The sequence below is a fragment of the Ahaetulla prasina genome, chromosome 10 (genome assembly GCF_028640845.1).
Source record: "Ahaetulla prasina isolate Xishuangbanna chromosome 10, ASM2864084v1, whole genome shotgun sequence".
Taxonomy (NCBI): domain Eukaryota; kingdom Metazoa; phylum Chordata; class Lepidosauria; order Squamata; family Colubridae; genus Ahaetulla; species Ahaetulla prasina.
Window position 1 is genome coordinate 22987481 of NC_080548.1, and position 18149 is coordinate 23005629.

Here is an 18149-nt window from a genome sequence, read left to right on the forward strand (position 1 = left end):
AACTTATCCAGGGATGGGCCGCTGGGGGTTCACAGGGATTCAGGAGAACCTCTAGTTCTGCGAAGTTCGGAGAAACCCCAAATCCCACTCCTGGCTGGCCCCACCCACCCCTCCCATCCAGGAGTCCCCTCGCGGCCCATTTTGGATGCAAGTAAGTGCAGGGCACACACGGAGGCTCAGGGAGAGTGAAAAATGGGTCTACCAAAAGTTTGGGAAGGCCAGAAACGGCCCTGTTTCTGGCCTCCAGAGGGCCTCCAGAGCCTGGGGTGACCATTTTTGCCCTCCTGGAGGCTCAAGGAAAGCCTCCAGAGCCTGGGGAGGGCAAACCCCTCCCCGCTGTGGTGCAGGAGGATGACTAGGCCATGCCCACCATGGCCACACCCACCCAGCAACAGGGCAGAGAACCCCTTGCTAAAATTTTTGAAGCCCACCCCTGGTCCTGTTTATGTGGACTTACTGGGAGACCACAGAGGGAGAAGGAGACAATGGGAACAGGGACAAATGAGGAGTATGAGCTTTTAGTTCATGTTTATGTCAGTCTTGATTTAGTTCCAGCAGGGAGGGAAGATGGAAGGTTTGTGCCGAGCATTTTGAAAGGATGGGAAGGAAAAGAAAAAAGAATCGGATGTAAGGGTGGAGCCATTAAAAAAAAGAGCCAGTGGGCCTTGAGACCGTCAAGATAAGTGGGGGACAGGAAGAAGGAAAGGGGTCCGCAGAGATAAATCAAAATATGAAGCTAGAATATTCAGGAAGAGCCACAAGAATAGAATAGAACTGATAGGAGCCTTTGGGGGCTACAGCTCAAAAAATCCAGGCTGGGCTGGGGGTAAACAGCCAGATAGGATAGGGAAAAATCCAAATTAAATTTAATATAAATTTGTTAGCACGATTCTATTACATTAATCTGACGCAAGTGTACTGCGTTTCATATTTGCTTTTCCTGGTGGCCAACATGTGGAGACCTGATGGTGTCCCAAAATGTCAGTTTAGTGCAGCTTTGCCATAAAACATTGTAAATGCATTAAATGGCAGTGCTGAATTTATATTTACCGACAAAGAAAGTGTCGTGTCCCACTCCTTTGCTGACGGCCGGGTCGGGGAAGTCCGTATCAGGCGTGCCTCTGCTGCTCTGCCAAAGTCCTAGCACCTGCCACCAGCACTACTGGATTGGGCGATCTGGTCTGAACTGGGAGCATTTCACACTTGCCTTCTGGGATTCGAACCTGGGCCACTTGCATATTAGGTAGACGTATTAACCTCTAAGCCACGGGCTTTCCTTGCTTTGTCAGCTATACCAGGGGAGACATTGTTTTTTCCAGTGAGACCTGTCTATCAGGGCAACCTGGTCTACCCAAATATAATATAATATAATATAATAATATAACAACAGAGTTGGAAGGGACCATGGAGGCCTTCTAGTCCAACCCCCTGCCCAGGCAGGAAACCCTACACCATCTCAGTCAGATGGCTATCCAACATTTTCTTAAAAATTTCCAGTGTTGGAGCATTCACAACTTCTGCAGGCAAGTCGTTCCACTTATTAATTGTTCTAACTGTCAGGAAATTTCTCCTTAGTTCTAAGTTGCTTCTTTCCTTGATCAGTTTCCACCCATTGCTTCTTGTTCTACCCTCAGGTGCTTTGGAGAACAGCCCGACTCCCTCTTCTTTGTGGCAACCCCTGAGATATTGGAATACTACTATCATGTCTCCCCTAGTCCTTCTTTTCATTAAACTAGACATACCCAGTTCCTGCAACCGTTCTTCATATGTTTTAGCCTCCAGTCCCCTAATCATCTTTGTTGCTCTTCTCTGCACTCTTTCTAGAGTCTCAACATCTTTTTTACATCGTGGCGACCAAAACTGGATGCAATATTCCAAGTGTGGCCTTACCAAGGCATTATAAAGTGGCACTAACACATGGGATAGAGCATACTAATTCCTCTTTCGCCTTTCAGCCCCAATCCAGGAGCCTTCGCAGGCAGTCGCTTCCGTGACAAACTAGTTTTGTTGTGAAAGCGACTGCCTGTGAAGCCCCCTGGACTGGGGCTGAAAGGCGAAAGAGGAAGCAGTGTGCTCCATCCCATATTTGGGTAGACCAGGTTGCCCTATAGCCTGGACTCACCGGAAAAAAAACACTTATTAAATGGCAGGTTTCTTACTCTTGGATTTTCTTTCTCTTGTCCCTTCCTGTGTCAAAGGTCTTCATATTTAGTGAAACGAAAAAAAATGGAGACTAGCAGTGAATGAACTATGCAGGGTCCTGAACTTTAGAACCCATTGATGTGAGAGATTGGAATCAGAATAGAGCTGGAAGGGACCTTGGAGGTCTTCTAATCCTTTTTCAGCGCAAGAAGCCTCCAGCCGCCGCCTCTTTTTCAGCACGAGAAGCAGGGGTGAAATTCAGCAGGTTCTGACAGGTTCTGGAGAACCGGTAGCAGAAATGTTGAGTAGTTTGGAGAACTGGCAAATACCACCCCTGGTTGGCCCCAGAGTGGGGTGGGAATGAAAATTTTACAATATCCCCAGGAGTTTTTTTTTTTTAATTTGCATTTATATCCCGCCCTTCTCCGAAGACTCAGGGCGGCTTACACTGTTAGCAATAGTCTTCATCCTATTTGTATATTTATAAATAAAGTCAACTTATTGCCCCCAACAATCTGGGTCCTCATTTTACCTACCTTATAAAGGATGGAAGGCTGAGTCAACCTTGGGCCTGGTGGGACTAGAACCTGCAGTAATTGCAGGCAGCTGTGTTAATAACAGACTGTCTTAACAGTCTGAGCCACAAGAGGCCCAAAAGGAGTGGGGAGGGAATGGGGATTTTGCAATATCCTTCCCCCAGGAGTGGGGAGGGAATGGTGATTTTGCAGTATCCTTCCTCTGCCATGCCCACCAAGCCACACCACGCCCACCAAGCCACGGCCACAGAACCGGTACTAAAAAATTTTTGAATTCCACCACTGGTGAAGAGCCTGCAGCTGCTGCCTCCTTGCTGGCCGGAACTGAGGCGGCAGTGGTGGCTGGAGGCTTTTCGTGCCGGTCAAAGAACGGTGGCGGCAGCAGGCTTCTTGAATTGTAACAATCCGTTCGCCTGAACTGGTCCGAACCGGCAGCAGCCCACCTCTACCTACAACTTCTGAAGGCAAGCAGTTCCACTGGTTATTTGTTTTCACTGTTAGGACGTTTCTCCTTCATTGCAGGATGGAATTAAGAATTAGGATGGGAGCAAAACTGATGCAGAAGAACATTTGAATTGTTGATCATTGTTGGCTTGACCCATGAAATCCCTCCCCCCTCCTTGCCTTGGTGATCCAAGTGCTTGTTTCTTTGTGGAGCTTGACTTGTGATGGATTGTCTCTGTCGTAGAGGGTTCCCCACGGTACCACTTGCGAGATGGTGGATCTCTGGAGATCTGGAACGTGACTCGAGCTGATGCCGGCAAATACCGGATCTACTGCGAGAATGCAGAAGGACAAAATGAAACCACCATCACTCTAAACGTGCACTGTAAGTTAAGAGATTCGGAGGAAAATATTCCCTGTCTTCACACATCTATATAGACTCAAGAAAGAAAAGTTTGGATTAACCCATCCTTTCCCAAGCTGGCTCCATCCAGATGAGTCTGGCCAACTTACATCAGGCCCAGCCCTAATGGCTAGTGGCCAGGGATTATGGGAATTTTGCCCCAACATTTCTTGAAGGACTCAGGTTGAAGAAGGATGGAGTTCTTTTTCCATATCCTACTTAATTTTATTTTTTACTGTTTCTTCTAAGATGGTCTATTTCAGGGGTGTCAAACTCGATTTAATTGAGGGCTGCATCAGGGCCGGCGTGTGTGTGGCCTTGGGGCATGGCCATGGTAGGCGTGACATGGGACTCGTGTTGGGGGCGGGCATCTGTGGTGGCCAAGTGCTAAGGTAGGACTTCTCTGAGACCCTCCCTCACTCTCATAACCAACCATCCTTCCTTCCTTCCTTCCTTCCTTCCTTCCTTCCTTCCTTCCTTCCTTCCTTCCTTCCTTCCTTCCTTCCTTCCTTCCTTCCTTCCTTCTTTTCCCTTCCTTTTCTCCTTTTCCCTTCCCTCTTCTCTCTTCATTCTCCTTTCTTCTTTCTTCCCTCTTTCCTTCTTTTTCCTTCCTTACTCTCTTCCCATCTCTCCTTCTTTTTCTTTGTCTTTCCTCTTTCCCTTTCTCCTTTCCTGTCCCTTCTTGCATGCTCAAATGCAAAATGGGGAAATATTTCTCCTTTTGTTTTGCTTTTAGTTTTTTTTTGATAGCCTTTTGCCAGCAAAAATGGAGCTTGGGGGGGGGGGACAGGATGGGACACACTCCATTTTTGCTGGCAGAGCCACAGTGGGCCGGTCCTTTGCTGTTTCCAGGCTGGCCTCACGGGCCAAGTCTAAGCACACACACACAAAAAAACTGTGGGCTGGATGCAGCCCGCGGGCCTTGAGTTTAACACCCCTGGTCTATTTAATCAAGTTGCTTGTACATGAGGATTCTTATATCGGGCAAGAGGTTGGACTAGAAGTTTTCCAAATTCCTTTCAACTTTAGGAGGCTATGATTTAGCAACATCACCGTCTTTCTCCCTTCAGATTTCTCAGGCGCAGGTCTGATCTGCGCGACTTTGCTAAGTGAACACAACCGAAGGCGTTTACTTAATCTGCATAATACATTAAGCATTATACTCACACAGACACCTCCAGCCAAAGCTAAAATTAATGGAGAGCTTAGCATGTTGTAGAAATGCAGCCGTCAAATCGTTAACGCAGCTTGAACAGACAACTGTGTGCGAACCGAGTTATGCTTTTTTTTTTCTTTTTCCTCCTACAAACAGATTCACCCTCTATCCGCAGCATTGCAGATCCAACTTACGTGGACCTGGGAGACAGCGCCGAAATTGTGTGCCAGGCTGATGCCAACCCTATACCAAATTTCCAGTGGAGGTGGCTGGTAAACTTATAGGGCTAAGCCAGGAGAAAGCAGGGGAAGGATTGGCACTGATTCTGTATGCTAACCCTACAGTGGTGCCAGCAGGAGAACGTTTCTTACTCCAATTAAAATGGACGTGATGTGGCCATGCCAAGCGAAATGACCTTTTTTCCCCAACCTCCTTTACAACTTGATGGCTAATAATGGTTCTTTAATGGCCGCTGACAACTAAAGAATACTTCCTTTAAAGGCTTTGGTAATGTAACTCCTAACGATCAGACATATTGCATGGACTGGGGTGAGCCGGACATTTAAAAAAAAAAAAAAGACATAAGAATCAGCTTTGCGTTTAACTGTCTGGCAGGAATCTTGCATTACTGCAAGATTACGAGGCTGTTTTGCAGGAGCTAATGCTTCTTTAGAGGCTGACATTCTGTGGTTTGGTGGTTTGCTCCACTTTACTCAAATACATAAAGGTAAATAAGAGCTGGGGATTTCTATTTTTAAGCCCAAGAATTTCTTGGGAAAATCTTCCAGGGACTAGGTGCCAGCGGTAAGTGGTGCCAAAGGCAAGTGTAGGAAAAGAAAAGGAAAGCCACCCATATACAGGCAGATGTGAGATGTGCTCTGTGCAGAAACCAGTGGGCTGGACCGAAGGACGGGGTGGGGGTGGGAAAATCTGTGAGAAAAAGAGTTCTTAATTACATGTAACCCTCGGTTTACAATCATTTACATACAATAAGAACCGTGGTGAAACAGTGGTTAGAATGCAGTATTGCAGGATAATTCTGCCAACTGCCTGCAGTTTGATCGTCACCGGCTCAAGGTTGACTCAGCCTTCCATCCTTATATATGCAAGGAATTGTTGGTGCAGACACCAAGAGGTTAAGCTAAAGGTTAAAGGCTGAGGTGCTACATACCTGCTGAGCATCTTAAGAGCTGCTGTGGCGCAGTAGTTAGAGTGCAGTACTGCAGGCTCCTTCTGCTGACTGCCGGCTGCCTGCAATTTGGCAGTTCAAATCTCACCAGGCTCAAGGTTGACTCGACCTTCCATCCTTCCGAGGTGGGTGAAATGAGGACCCAAATTGTTGGGGGCAAGAGGCTTGATTCTGTAAACTGCTTAGAGAGGGCTTGTCGTGTCCCACTCCTCCGCTGACGGCCGGGTCAGGGAAATCCGAATCAGGCTTGCCTCTGCAGCTCTGCCCAAAGTCCTAGCAAAGTCCTCAGAGCAGGCAGGAGACCAGAAAGTGACTTCAGCAAGATAAGTTCGACTTTGCCTGACTCAGAGACTGCCAGAAAGCAGATCCTTTATATAGGCCATGGGGTGTGGCTCCATGACTCAGGCCTGCCCCTCCCTTCCTTCTGTTGCCTCCGCCTATCCAGTCTTCTGATGCGAGGGTCACTCCAATCAGCAGCTGTTGGAAATAAACTTTCCTCAGGCTCACATGCTGTGGAGGAGGGGGAGGGGTCTAGTTGCTCCGTTTGCCTGGGCATGGAGCCAGGGCTGGGGCTGGGGGATGCTCCCTCCTCTTCAGCCTGCTTGGGCATGGAGCCAGGGCTGGGACCGGGAGGTGCCCCCTCCTCTGCAGCTTGTCTGGGCATGGAGCCAGGACTGGGGCCAGGAGGCATACATTCCTCCGTGTTCGGGAGCAGATAAGAAGGCCCCGGCTGCTGTGAGAGCGGGCAAGACACAACAGGGCTGTAAAGCACTATGAAGCGGTATATAAGTCTAAGTGCTATTGTACGGCTTAATACAATCTTCCTGTTATTCTGGCATCTTATGCAGGGCGATTTGGAGCGCAGCCTGGAAGATTTAGGTTTTAAAATATTGTCTGAAGGATTGGTGGGCACCCTGCGGGTCCAAGGAGCCCAACGAACACATGCTGGACTTTATGAGTGTCAAGTAGATAATGGCATCTCCCCAGCAGCCAAAAGCAGTGCTCGTTTGATTGTGCGATGTAAGTATTAACACTAGTCAACCTTTCATATGTCCTAGACTTAAAGACTCCTATAAAATCTGATGTTTTACTTGTCATAATTGCTTGTCACCCACCCCTGGAGTGTTTCTCTGAGCCCCTTGATGTCATCTCTTTCTTTGTTTTTCTTTTCAGCCAGCAGCTTACACACGCAACACAACTTTAACCACACATCTCTCTTCCCTTCTAGACCCACCAGAAATCCTCAAGGGCCCTGGGCAAAACAAAGTGGCAGCTTCAGGTGATGGAAGAAGCCAAGCTGTGCTTCTGTGCAGCGCTCAGGGTGTGCCCAGTGTGATCTTCAGCTGGGCCAAGAATGGGGTCTCCCTCGATCTCCAAAGTCCAAGGTAAGATTTCCCATCAGGAGGTGAAGTAGTAAAATAGTGAAGAGTTGAGCTTGACTTTGGATGACTGCACGGACACAACCACACAGTGTTGTGGCCCGCCAGTGGCCAGCGAAGCTGGGAGCAGATTTGGACAGTGAGGAGGTTGGGGAGGAACATGGGCCAGTCCTTGAGTATGAGGAGGGCTCTGATGAGGGCTCTGCGTCGGAGGCAGAGTGGGGCCCAGTGCCGTATGCCAGCTATCAACTGCCTTCAGAGTCAGACATCAGTGAGGCAGACAAACAGCTGGAGCCTGTTCCCAGTGTGCGCATATGCAGTGTGGCCAGATGGAGGGAACAGCTAAAGAACAAGGGTTGACTTGGGAGTAAGGCCACAGGTGGATGATGAATGGCCCCTCCCAGAGGGAATAAAAGAGGAGCGAAAGTTGAGTGGAGTTTGCAGGAGACAATTAGTTCGCTTAATTGGTTCGTAACTCTCAGAGACTCCTTGCCAAGTTTTGAAGATATTGGGCTGGCAGCTCTCCAAGCCAGATAAGGTCTGTGACTGAAAATTCTCCCTTGAAAGACTTTGCTGGATGTGAATGAGAATAATTCACAGTAACTTAATAAAAAGGGAGCTTTGTCGGGACAAGGAATCTGCTTCACGCTCTTGGGAAGCCTCGGTCAGAAGACACAGGTTGCTCATGAACACAATGGGGACTGAATTTCCATTGCTAAGCAAAGGGCATTGTTAAAGTGAGACACGCCCAATTTTACGATTTTTTTGGGGGGGCCATGGTTGTTAAGCGAATCACTGCAGTTGTTAAGTGAATCATACAATTAATGAATCCGGCATCCCCTGATGCTTTGCTTGTCGGAAGTTGGCTGGGTAGGTCGCAAAGACCCCAGGACATTGGAATCATTGCAAATACATCTGGTTGCCAAGCATCTGAATTTTAATCATGTGACCATGGGGATATGGCGTTGGTTGTAAACAGTAATATATTATATATGTAAAACAGTGGTGGGATTCAATATTTTTTACTACCGGTTCTGTGGGTGTGGCTCGGTGGGCATGGCTCGGGGGTGTGACAGGCAGCACTCAGCCTCCTGCACCCCCCTGGGAGCAAAAACGGGACATCGGGGGGACGCGCTGTCCCCTGCGCCCCGTTTTGGGCGTAGGAGGCCTCCCTGCACTTATCTGGGAGCCAAAATGGGGTGCCTGGTGACTCCTGGAAGGGGTGGGGCCAGCCAGCAATTTAACTACCCGTTTCACTGAACCGGCCCAAACCAACTGAATCCCACCACTGGTTGTAAGTATGAGGACTGGTTGTAAGCCATTGTTTTTTCAGTTGCATGATAGCTTTGAACAGTCGCTAAGTAAATGATTGTAAGTCAAGAATTAGCTCTATGTAAACGGTTCTTTCAGTTCAGGCATGGTGCTCTGCTTTCCCCCCAAGGCCTAATCAAGTGTGACTCTGCTTAGCTTCTGAGCCCAAACAACATTGCCCAAGTGCTACATATCTGTTGAGCATCATAAGAGCTGCGGTGCGCAGCGGTTAGAGTGCAGTACTGCGGGCTACTTCTGCTGCCTGCCGGCTGCAATTTGGCAGTTCAAATCTCACCAAGCTCAAGGTTGACTCAGCCTTCTATCCTTCCGAGGTGGGTCAAATGAGGACCCAGATTGTTGGGGGCTGACTCTATAAACCCCAACAGAGAAAACTTCGGTGGTCCGCAGAAAAATTATTTGCATTTTTAATATTGCACTAAATCACGGGTCCTCAAACTACGGCCCCTGGGACAGATACATGCAATGAATGTTAGTGTTGCTGCAGAGAGTCTCCCCCTTCAGGGTCTTTTTGTGCAGGTCGGAGGGGGGCAGAAATTCCGACTTGGGGTCTGCTTCAGCCTCCTGGTGCAGGGTTTTGGGCGAAGGCTGGAGGGAAGTGCCGCTGGTGGCAAAGAGCCGGAGGACCTCATTCCAGTGGGACAGCATCATGGCCTGGAACTGGCTGATCATCTCAGCCCGCTGAGCCTCCAAGCGCCGGTACCTGGCCTTGCACTCCCGCAAGTCTTCCCTCTACTTAGAAAGCCTATGCTTGTAGTCCTCAGTGAGGTGCTTCTGCTGAGCCTCCTTCTCAGTCAGATCCAATTTGAACTGAGCTGTTTTGCCAACTCTTTCTCGTGGTGGCTGCTTAGCTCCAACAACTGCTTCCTTTTGGGGCCCTAAGGAGCCTGGGCAGGGAGGCGAGGAGTTGGCCACACCCACCCAGTCATATGACCACCTAGGTACACCCACCCAGTCGGTCATTAAGTGGGCTGCAGGATTTAAAATTATGAACTTAGTGGTCCCTGAGGTCCGAAAGATTGATGACCCCTGCTGTAAACCGCTTAGAGAGGGTTGTAAAGCACAATGAAGCGGTATATAAGTCTGTCGGCTGGCGGCGCCCAGGGGGAGGACCTTCTCTGTGGGGGCACCAACCCTCTGGAACAAGTTACCACCAGGTATCCGTCAACTCCCTGATCTTCGGACCTTTAGACACGAGCTGAAAACATTTTTGTTTCACCGTGCAGGACTGGCCTACTGGGGTTTTAATAAGGGGTTTTATTGGTTTTAAGTTCTTCAACCAACTCTAAATTTTCTTTTAAACTGATTTTAAAAATTGTACTAATTGTTTTTACTTTGGCTGTAAACTGCCCTGAGTCCTTTGGGAGAAGGGCGGTATAGAAATTGAAACAATAAATAAATAAATAAAAAATAAATTAATTAATTAATAAATAAGTGCTATGGCTATTGCTATTAGCATCTTCTAAGCAGTGAATTTTACTGAGGTCAACCTGCATCACCTGAAGTCTTATCTCCTGGTCCCTTATCAGCTTCATTTTGGTTACTGCCCATAAGGCTCTACAGGGGACAGAACACAACGAAGATCAAATATATTGCCGTGTCACAATGCAAACCACATAACTTATGTACTTGCACCCGACATTGGGACACAACTATGAAAGCCTGTTGTGATGCATGTTTTATCATCTTTTGGGGGTCATAATGGTTTGTATCAGATATCTGTGTTATTGTCCAATTCATTTTTTATTACGTTTCCGCAAGTCAAATATGGTTTGATTTCAGTTAGGCTGCAAGGGCAGGAATTTATACATAAGTAAGCGGACCCGTAAATCTTTGCTGCATCTCTTCCTGTCTCTCTCCATCAAATTAAGTTTCCCTGCCTTCGAAAAAGGGCAGTGGAAGTTCGCCGTTGCTTACAGATATTCCCAAACATTTGCACTCAGCATGCAAAGGCTTAACTCCTTTTTGGGCAAACGGAGGGTGGGTATGGGGATTAAGCATCTCCCAGGAGTTGAATGCTTACAATATTCTGTTCAGTTCTATTTGGAATTAAATTTGTAACTTAAAAGTTGTTCCAACGTGGCTGGGGTCCAACCTAAGCCAACCGAAGTTTGATAATCAGTTTGGCACTCCTTTGGATTCAGTTTTGTTCCAGTTGCGTTGGGGAAATGTTACAAATGCATTTTTATCTGCAAGAGAAGAATGGGCAATGGAACAAATCAATATGGCGAATCTGCTATATTTAAACGTCAGAACTCACACATAAGAACAGATATTACGGAAAAGATTTGTTTACTTTCTCCCAATCTCTGTTTCCCTCTCCCTCCCCTCCCCTCTCCCCTCCCCTCTTGCTTTCCTCCCCTCTTGCTCTCCTCCCTTCTCGATCTCCTCCTCTCCTCTCCTTTCCTCTCCCTCTCCCCATCCCCTCTCCTCTCCTCTCCTCCTCTCCTCCTCTCCTCTCCTCTCCTCTCCTCCTCCTCCTCTCCTCTCCTCTCCTCTCCCTTCCCACTCCCTTCCTCTCCTCTCCTCTCCTCCTCCCTCTCTCTCTCCTCTCCCTCTCCTCCCCTCTTGCTTTCCTCCTCTCTTCTCCTTTCCTCTCCCTGCCCCATCCCCCTCTCCTCTCCTCCTCTCTCTCCTCCTCTCTCCTCTCTCCTCTCCCCTCCTCTCCCTCCCTTCCTCTCCTCTCCTCTCTCTCTCTCTCCTCCTCTCCTCCTCTCCTCTCCTCCTCTCCTCTCCTCTCCTCTCCTCTCCTCTCCTCTCCTCTCTCTCTCTCTCTCTCCTCCTCCTCCTCCTCTCCCCTCCTTCTCTTCCTCTCTCCCTTCCTCTCCCTCTCCTTTCCTCTCGCTCTCCTCCCCTCTTGCTTTCCTCCTCTTCTTTCCTCTCCCTGTCCCCATCCCCATCCCCCTGTCCCCTCCTCTCCCTCTCCTCCCTTCCCCTCCCTTCCCACCAGCTTTCCTCCCCCCTGGATTTCTCTTGTTTCTCAGTTTGTCACTCCATTTTCATTTGTCAAATATTTAATGATGACTGAGCTGCTCCATTTTTTATGACATCATTCATGATATTATCTTCTTCCCCAGGTATAGTGTGGTCACAAGCTACGAGGATTCTTTCCACACCAGCACCTTAACCATTGCCAACGTGAGCGCAATGCTTGACTATGCCATCTTCACCTGTACGGCCAACAATGATCTGGGCACAGATGCCTTTGACATCCAGCTACTTAGCACGAGTAAGGAACAGCTGGAAATCTGGGTGTCCATCTGGTGAAGTTTGAAGATCAAAACAAATCCTTGTACCGTTTGAATTAACTTGAACTACTCTGATAATTTCTTGCCAGGTCATCCTGACCCACCGACTGGGTTCAAAGTTGTCAGTGTAGCTCATAATTGGTTGGCTTTGGAGTGGATCCCAGGTTTTGATGGAGGCCTGCAGCAAAGCTTTCGTGTCAGGTAGGGCTCATGGAGATAAAAGTCCCATCTGTCAACACAGGGAAAGGAGCTTTAAATCAATGTAACTCTCATGAATTCCACACAGGTCCAAAACCAGGAACTGACATGTAGTGATTCTTCCAAGCTGAATTCTTTATCGTTTCCACACCGGTAGACAGAATCTTGCCAGACTAAGCGCTCTGCTATCTGCATCTACCATATACTCTGCGAATTGTTAGGGAGGGTCTGTCTTCGCCCTCTTTCTTGCACATATCAAAATATCAGACTGAGTTTTCTCTTATTCCTCTACAATGCACCCCCTCCCTCTTGGGATTCCAGCCTACTACATTCCGTCACACTTGGCAACTTTAAGAAGTATGGGCTTGAATTTTCAGAATTCTGGGACTTGACGTCCACGCACCTTAAAGATACTGAGGTTGGCCATCATATGCATGGCTTTTTAGTTGTAAAGTTACCCAGAGTTGCTTCGGAGCTGGATGGCCTACATGCAGTGGTGAAATCCAATTTTTTTTACTACTGGTTTTTTAGAATAGAATTTTTTTTTTATTGGCCAAGTGTGATTGGACACACAAGGAATTTGTCTTGGTGCATATGCTCTCAGTGTACATAAAAGAAAAGATACGTTCATCAAGGTACAACATTTACAACACAATTGATGATCAATATATCAATATAAATCATAAGGATTGCCAGCAACAAGTTATAGTCATACAGTCATAAGTGGAAAGAGATTGGTGATGGGAACTATGAAACGATTAATAGTAGTGCAGATTCAGTAAATAGTCTGACAGTGTTGAGGGAATTATTTGTTTAGCAGAGTGATGGCCTTCGGGAAAAAACTGTTCTTGTGTCTAGTTGTTCTGGTGTGCAGTGCTCTATAGCGTCGTTTTGAGGGTAGGAGTTGAAACAGTTTATGTCCAGGATGCGAGGGATCTGCAAATATTTTCACGGCCCTCTTCTTGATTCGTGCAGTATACAGGTCCTCAATGGAAGGCAAGTTGGTAGCAATTATTTTTTCTGCAGTTCTAATTATCCTCTGAAGTCTGTGTTTTTCTTGTTGGGTTGCAGAACCGAACCAGACAGTTATAGAGGTGCAAATGATTTTGCGGCATGGCTTGGTAGTGGCTTGGTGGGTGTGGCTTGGTGGGCCTGGCAAGGGAAGGATACTGCAAAATCTCCATTCCCACCCCACTCCAGGGGGAAGGATATTGCAAAATCTCCATTCTCTTCCCACTCCAGGGGAAGGATACTGCAAAATCTCCATTCCCACCTCACTCCAGGGGGAAGGATATTGCAAAACCTCCATTCCGACCCTACTCTTGGGCCAGCCAGAGGTGGCATTTGCCGCTTCTCCGAACTACTCAAAATTTCTGCTACGGGTTCTCCAAAACCTCTCAGAACCTGCTGGATTCCACCCCTGCCTACACGTGAAATATATAAAGATGTACTGAAATGTCCTTGCCATCAAGTGACACACGTAGACTAGACATTTAGACGAAACCATTAGGGAAAAGCAGTTAGAAAAAGAGACAATGTCAGCGCAGAAACAGATGGAATTTATTAATTTGAATAATCCACATTCAGAAATTTTCCACGCTTCCAAGATGTACACGGATTAGGCAGTGTGGGCCTGATGCCCCTTCATGTCACACATTACGTATTTAATGAATTTGTTCTTCTCAGCAGCTTTTATCTCCAATTCCTTTCACTCAGATATCATTGGCCTGGGGCTCCCAGCTTTCTGTACGTGGACGTCTTTCCACCACAATCTCCAACTTTTACGCTGACTGGCCTGCAGCCAGGCACCCTCTATAATGTCTCTGTCAACGCACGCAATGCTCTTGGAGAGAGTGATTTTGCAGATGGGGGTGCAGGGCTGAGCATCACCACAGAAGGTAAGGGGCTTCAAGCAGAGGTGGGGCTGCTGAGGGTTCGCAGGGTTTTGGGAGAACCTCTAGCTAAGATTCTGTGCAGTTCAGAGAACCCTCAAATCCCACTCTTGGCTGGCCCTGCCCACCCTGCCCCTCCCCTCCCAGGAATCCCCATGCGGCCCATTTTGGATGCAGGTAAGTGCAGGGCACATGCAGAGTCTTGGGGAGGGCAAAAAACAGGCCTATTGGAAGTTCGGGAAGGCTGGAAATGGGCCTATTTCTGGCCTCCAGAGCCTGGGGAGGCCGTTTTCGCCCTCCCAGAGGCTCAAGGAAAGCCTCCAGAGCCTGAGGAGGGCAAAAATGCCCCCCCTGCCATGGTGAAGGAGGCCGGCTCGGCCACGCCCACCATGGCCATGCCCATGCCCACCCAGCAACCAGGCAGAGAACCCCTTGCTAAAATTTTTGAAGTCCACCTCTGGCTTCAAGGTCCAGACCAGAAGCACAACAATGAATACTAGCTCTATCTCTACTGCATGCTTATATTGAGAGAATCTTGCAAATCAGAAAAACGAGGGAGGGTTTCTTTTGAAACACTTTCCACACCCTCCCTTCTCCTATGGGCTTAGACATCTTTTTGCATGGCAGTTGTCTAGTCCGCAGCTCTTCTTCCCGTCTTCTAAGGTCATCCACACATGCCATTACAGGCAGGGGTGGGTTCTATTTACCTTTACTATTGGTTCGCAACGGAGCCGCACACGCAAACAATTCCTGATGCTGTCCGGGTCAGTGGGTGGAGCGTCGCACTAGTTTACTACCGGTTCTTGAGAACCGGTCTGAACCGGCGGCAACCCACCACTGATTATAGGAACAAGAGCAGAGCCCAGCAGAGGAGCATATGGGGCATGCTTATATTTTAAGGAGCAAAAAGGCAGCAATTGTATAGTAGCCATAGTGCTGGACATGGACCAAAGAAATCCAACTCTGAAGCTGAATTGGCTTGAATATTTTATTCAGCTGAGTGTGATTAGAAACACAAGGAATCTGTCTCTGGTGCAGAAGCACTCGGTGTACTAGCAAGGCAACAAAGAAAATAATAACACCAATAAAAGGGGGACGTAAAGAAAATAATAAAAGGAATAAATAATAAGACTACAGCCACACTCTATGGGCTGATATACATACACATTAGACAGAACCTGTTGAGAATTAGATGTTCAGTAGAATGATGGCATGAGAGAAAAACCGGTGCTTGTGTCTAAGTTGTCTTGAAACGGAAGTTCTGTCAGCCCTGAATTTCACAAAATAGCAATAGCAATAGCAATAGCAATAGCATTTAGACTTATATACCACTCCATAGTGCTCTACAGCACTCTCGGAGATGTTTACAAATGTCAGCATATTTGCCCCAGCGATCTGGGTCCTTATTGTACCAACCTTGGAAGGATGGAAGGCTGACTCGACCTTGAGCTGGTGAGGATTGAACTCCTAACTGTGGGCAGAGTTTGCTTGCAATGCTGCAGTCGAACCACTGAACCAACTCCTAAACTCCAAAAGCGAGTCTGAGTCAACTAGCCTCGTCAGCTTAGCACACCTGGTTATAAAGATAATAAAGATGGAGGCAAGTAAATATACTACTCATATTTTTAGAAGAAGGAAGGAATACTTGAAAAGTAGAATAAATAAGGTAGAAAAACCGCCTTTGGAATCCTATCTGCAGTAAACACAATGCTCAGTTGAAACAATCAGTGAGATGGAGCGATGAAAGTGTTGTTGAACCGGCAATAGAGAGGCCCAGTTTCTAGTCTGTTCTCATCGATATAAGCCCCCTGGGTGATTTGGAACCAGTCTGTCCCTTTCAGCCCAACTCACCTCACAGGGTGGTTGTTGTGGGGAAAACAGGAGAAAGAAAGAGCCAGTGTGGTCTAGTTTAGGGGTGTTGGACTTGATATCATTAAGGGCCGTATTCGGGTTGTGTTTGGCCTCGGGAGGCTGGGTTGGGCATGGCCAGCTTGATGTCACTTGTGTCCTGCCAGCCAAAAACAGGCTCCTGAGCTCTGTTTTCGGCTACAATGGCCTCCTGCAACCCTCTGCCAGCAAAAACGGAGTTCAGGAGAGCTGCACGCGGCCCTTGCGAGCTCTGTTTTCAGCTGCGATGCCCTGCAACCCTCTGCCAGCGAAAACAAAGCTCAGGAGAGCTGCACGTGGCCCTTGCAAACTCAGTTTTCAGCTGCGACGGCCTCCTACAACCCTCTGCCAGCGAAAACAGAGCTCAGGAGAGCCGCACGTGGCCCTTGCAAGCTCAGTTTTCAGCTGTGACGGCTTCCTGCAATGGTCTGCCAGCAAAAACAGAGCTCAGGAGAGCCACATGGGGCCCTTGCAAGCTCCGTTTTCAACTGCAACGGCCTCCTGCCACCCTCTGCCAGCTAAAACAGAGCTCAGGAGAGCTGCATGTGGCCCTTGCGAGCTCCATTTTCAGCTGCGACGGCCTCCTGCCACCCTCTGCCAGTGAAAACAGAGTTTGGAAGGGCAGCTCTCCCGAGCTCCGTTTTCACTGGCAGAGGCACCATGGGCCAGTCCTTCGTTGTTTCCAGGGGGTCCCCGCAGGCCAGGTCTAAGCACCCCATGGGCCGGCCCCGGCCCCTGGGCCTCAAGTGTGACACCCCTGGTCTAGTAGTTAAGGCTCCAGGTTAGAAAGGAGGAGATGGTGAGTTCTAGTCCCGCCTTAGCCATGAAAGCCAGGTGGGTGACCTTGGACAAGTGGTTCTCCCTCAGTCTCAGTTTATTTCACCTCCTAGGATTGTTGTTGTTGGGAAAATAGGAGGATTGTGTGTTGCGGGATACAAACCAACTAACCAACCAACCAACCAACAAACAACAAATTAGGTACAGTATGTTCTCTGGCTTGAGTTGTTTATAAAAATAAAATAAAATAAAGGCAGGATATAATTAAATTAATTAAAAAACCAAGAGCCCATGTGGTGTAAAGGTGAAATCCTGGGCCGGGAGTGGGGGAAACATAGCTCTAGTTTACACTCAGTCATGGAAACTCTCTGAGTAACTTGGTCCATGGGCCAAAATCCGCTCTTCTCAGCTCTACTTACTTCACAGGGTTATTCTTGTAGGGAAAAGCAGGAGGGAGGACTACATAGTCACACTGAGGAGGTGGTTATATAAACATGTTTTCACAATACTGAAAAGTTCACGGGGTGGGGGTGGGGGGCGGGAATCCACATTGTTCAAGTAATTGGCGAATGTTCCTTGCACTTTCTGTTCATTTCCCCTAAAGGCACAAGATTCTGTTTATGCTTTCGGAGCCTTCCTATAAGGAAGTAAAAAAAAAAGGGAAGTAAAACTAAAAAAAAAAAAAAAGTATACCAAGAAACATGGCACGTTGGGCCCAATCTCTTTATCAGGCAACTTGTCAGCTCTCCGATGCTGTTAGAATTTGAATAATACACGGTTATAATTTTCCATGTTTCTTTCCAGAGAGAATAGAAATAGCAGTTGACAAGGAGTCGGAGATTCCCTTCTCATCCGAAGCAGGTGATCTATTCTATTTAAATCCTGCTTTCTTATGATAAATACGGCCCTGGTATCTTGTTTAAGATAGCCACAATTTTTTATTGGTCCCTGCTGTTAGATTAGAAAGGGAGACTTAGGAGCCGTTGATGCTTCTTTGGACACTGTGAATACTTGTTGATTTGGTACTGTCAAAAAAATACCAAAGCTGTCCGGGCTACTCCATTTGATCAGTTGGGGGGATTACTTATGGATGCCTACAATATTTGTGAGTGATGCAATAAGGAATTAGAGGTTCCAAGTAAGACCCTCCATAGCAAACAGAACCCCGAGGCAGGTAAATGCCTCAAAGAACAATTTTAATGGAGATATCATATTGGCACAGACAGGTGAAAACCGACTCTGAATGTTCCCGCGGTTTTCACCTAATTAAAAGTAAAAGTCTTTCCCTCCTTTCCCAAACAGTCACACGGTCCAACCAAGGTGTTGTCTGGTGCCTGGTAACTTCACTCCTCCTCTCTCCGACCACCTTTGGGAATGTCCTTGGTTCCCAGGAGAAAGTATTTTGTTTTAGTTACAAACCCCAGTTATCTCATTTCCAGCTCCCCTCCCTATCCCTCAGCTCCGGTGTGGCAACACTGAAGCCTCAAAAACGGCCTCGGTCAGGTCAGCTTCAGGGTTGACATTAAAGTTTAAATTTAAGTTAAATTTGTGCATTGGGCTCTTACACCA

At 47.6% G+C, this 18149-nt stretch overlaps 1 protein-coding gene across 1 annotated transcript in view; it reads left to right on the forward strand.

Annotated features, from left to right (window-relative positions):
- NPHS1 (NPHS1 adhesion molecule, nephrin) overlaps positions 1-18149 on the forward strand; it is a 65473-nt gene that overhangs the window by 36777 nt on the left and 10547 nt on the right. The window contains exons 18-25 of the mRNA XM_058196240.1: positions 3367-3507; positions 4838-4953; positions 6719-6890; positions 7099-7255; positions 11656-11807; positions 11916-12027; positions 13741-13922; positions 17385-17441. Of these exons, the coding sequence (XP_058052223.1) occupies positions 3367-3507; positions 4838-4953; positions 6719-6890; positions 7099-7255; positions 11656-11807; positions 11916-12027; positions 13741-13922; positions 17385-17441 (1089 nt within the window). The remainder of the gene's footprint in view (positions 1-3366; positions 3508-4837; positions 4954-6718; positions 6891-7098; positions 7256-11655; positions 11808-11915; positions 12028-13740; positions 13923-17384; positions 17442-18149) is intronic.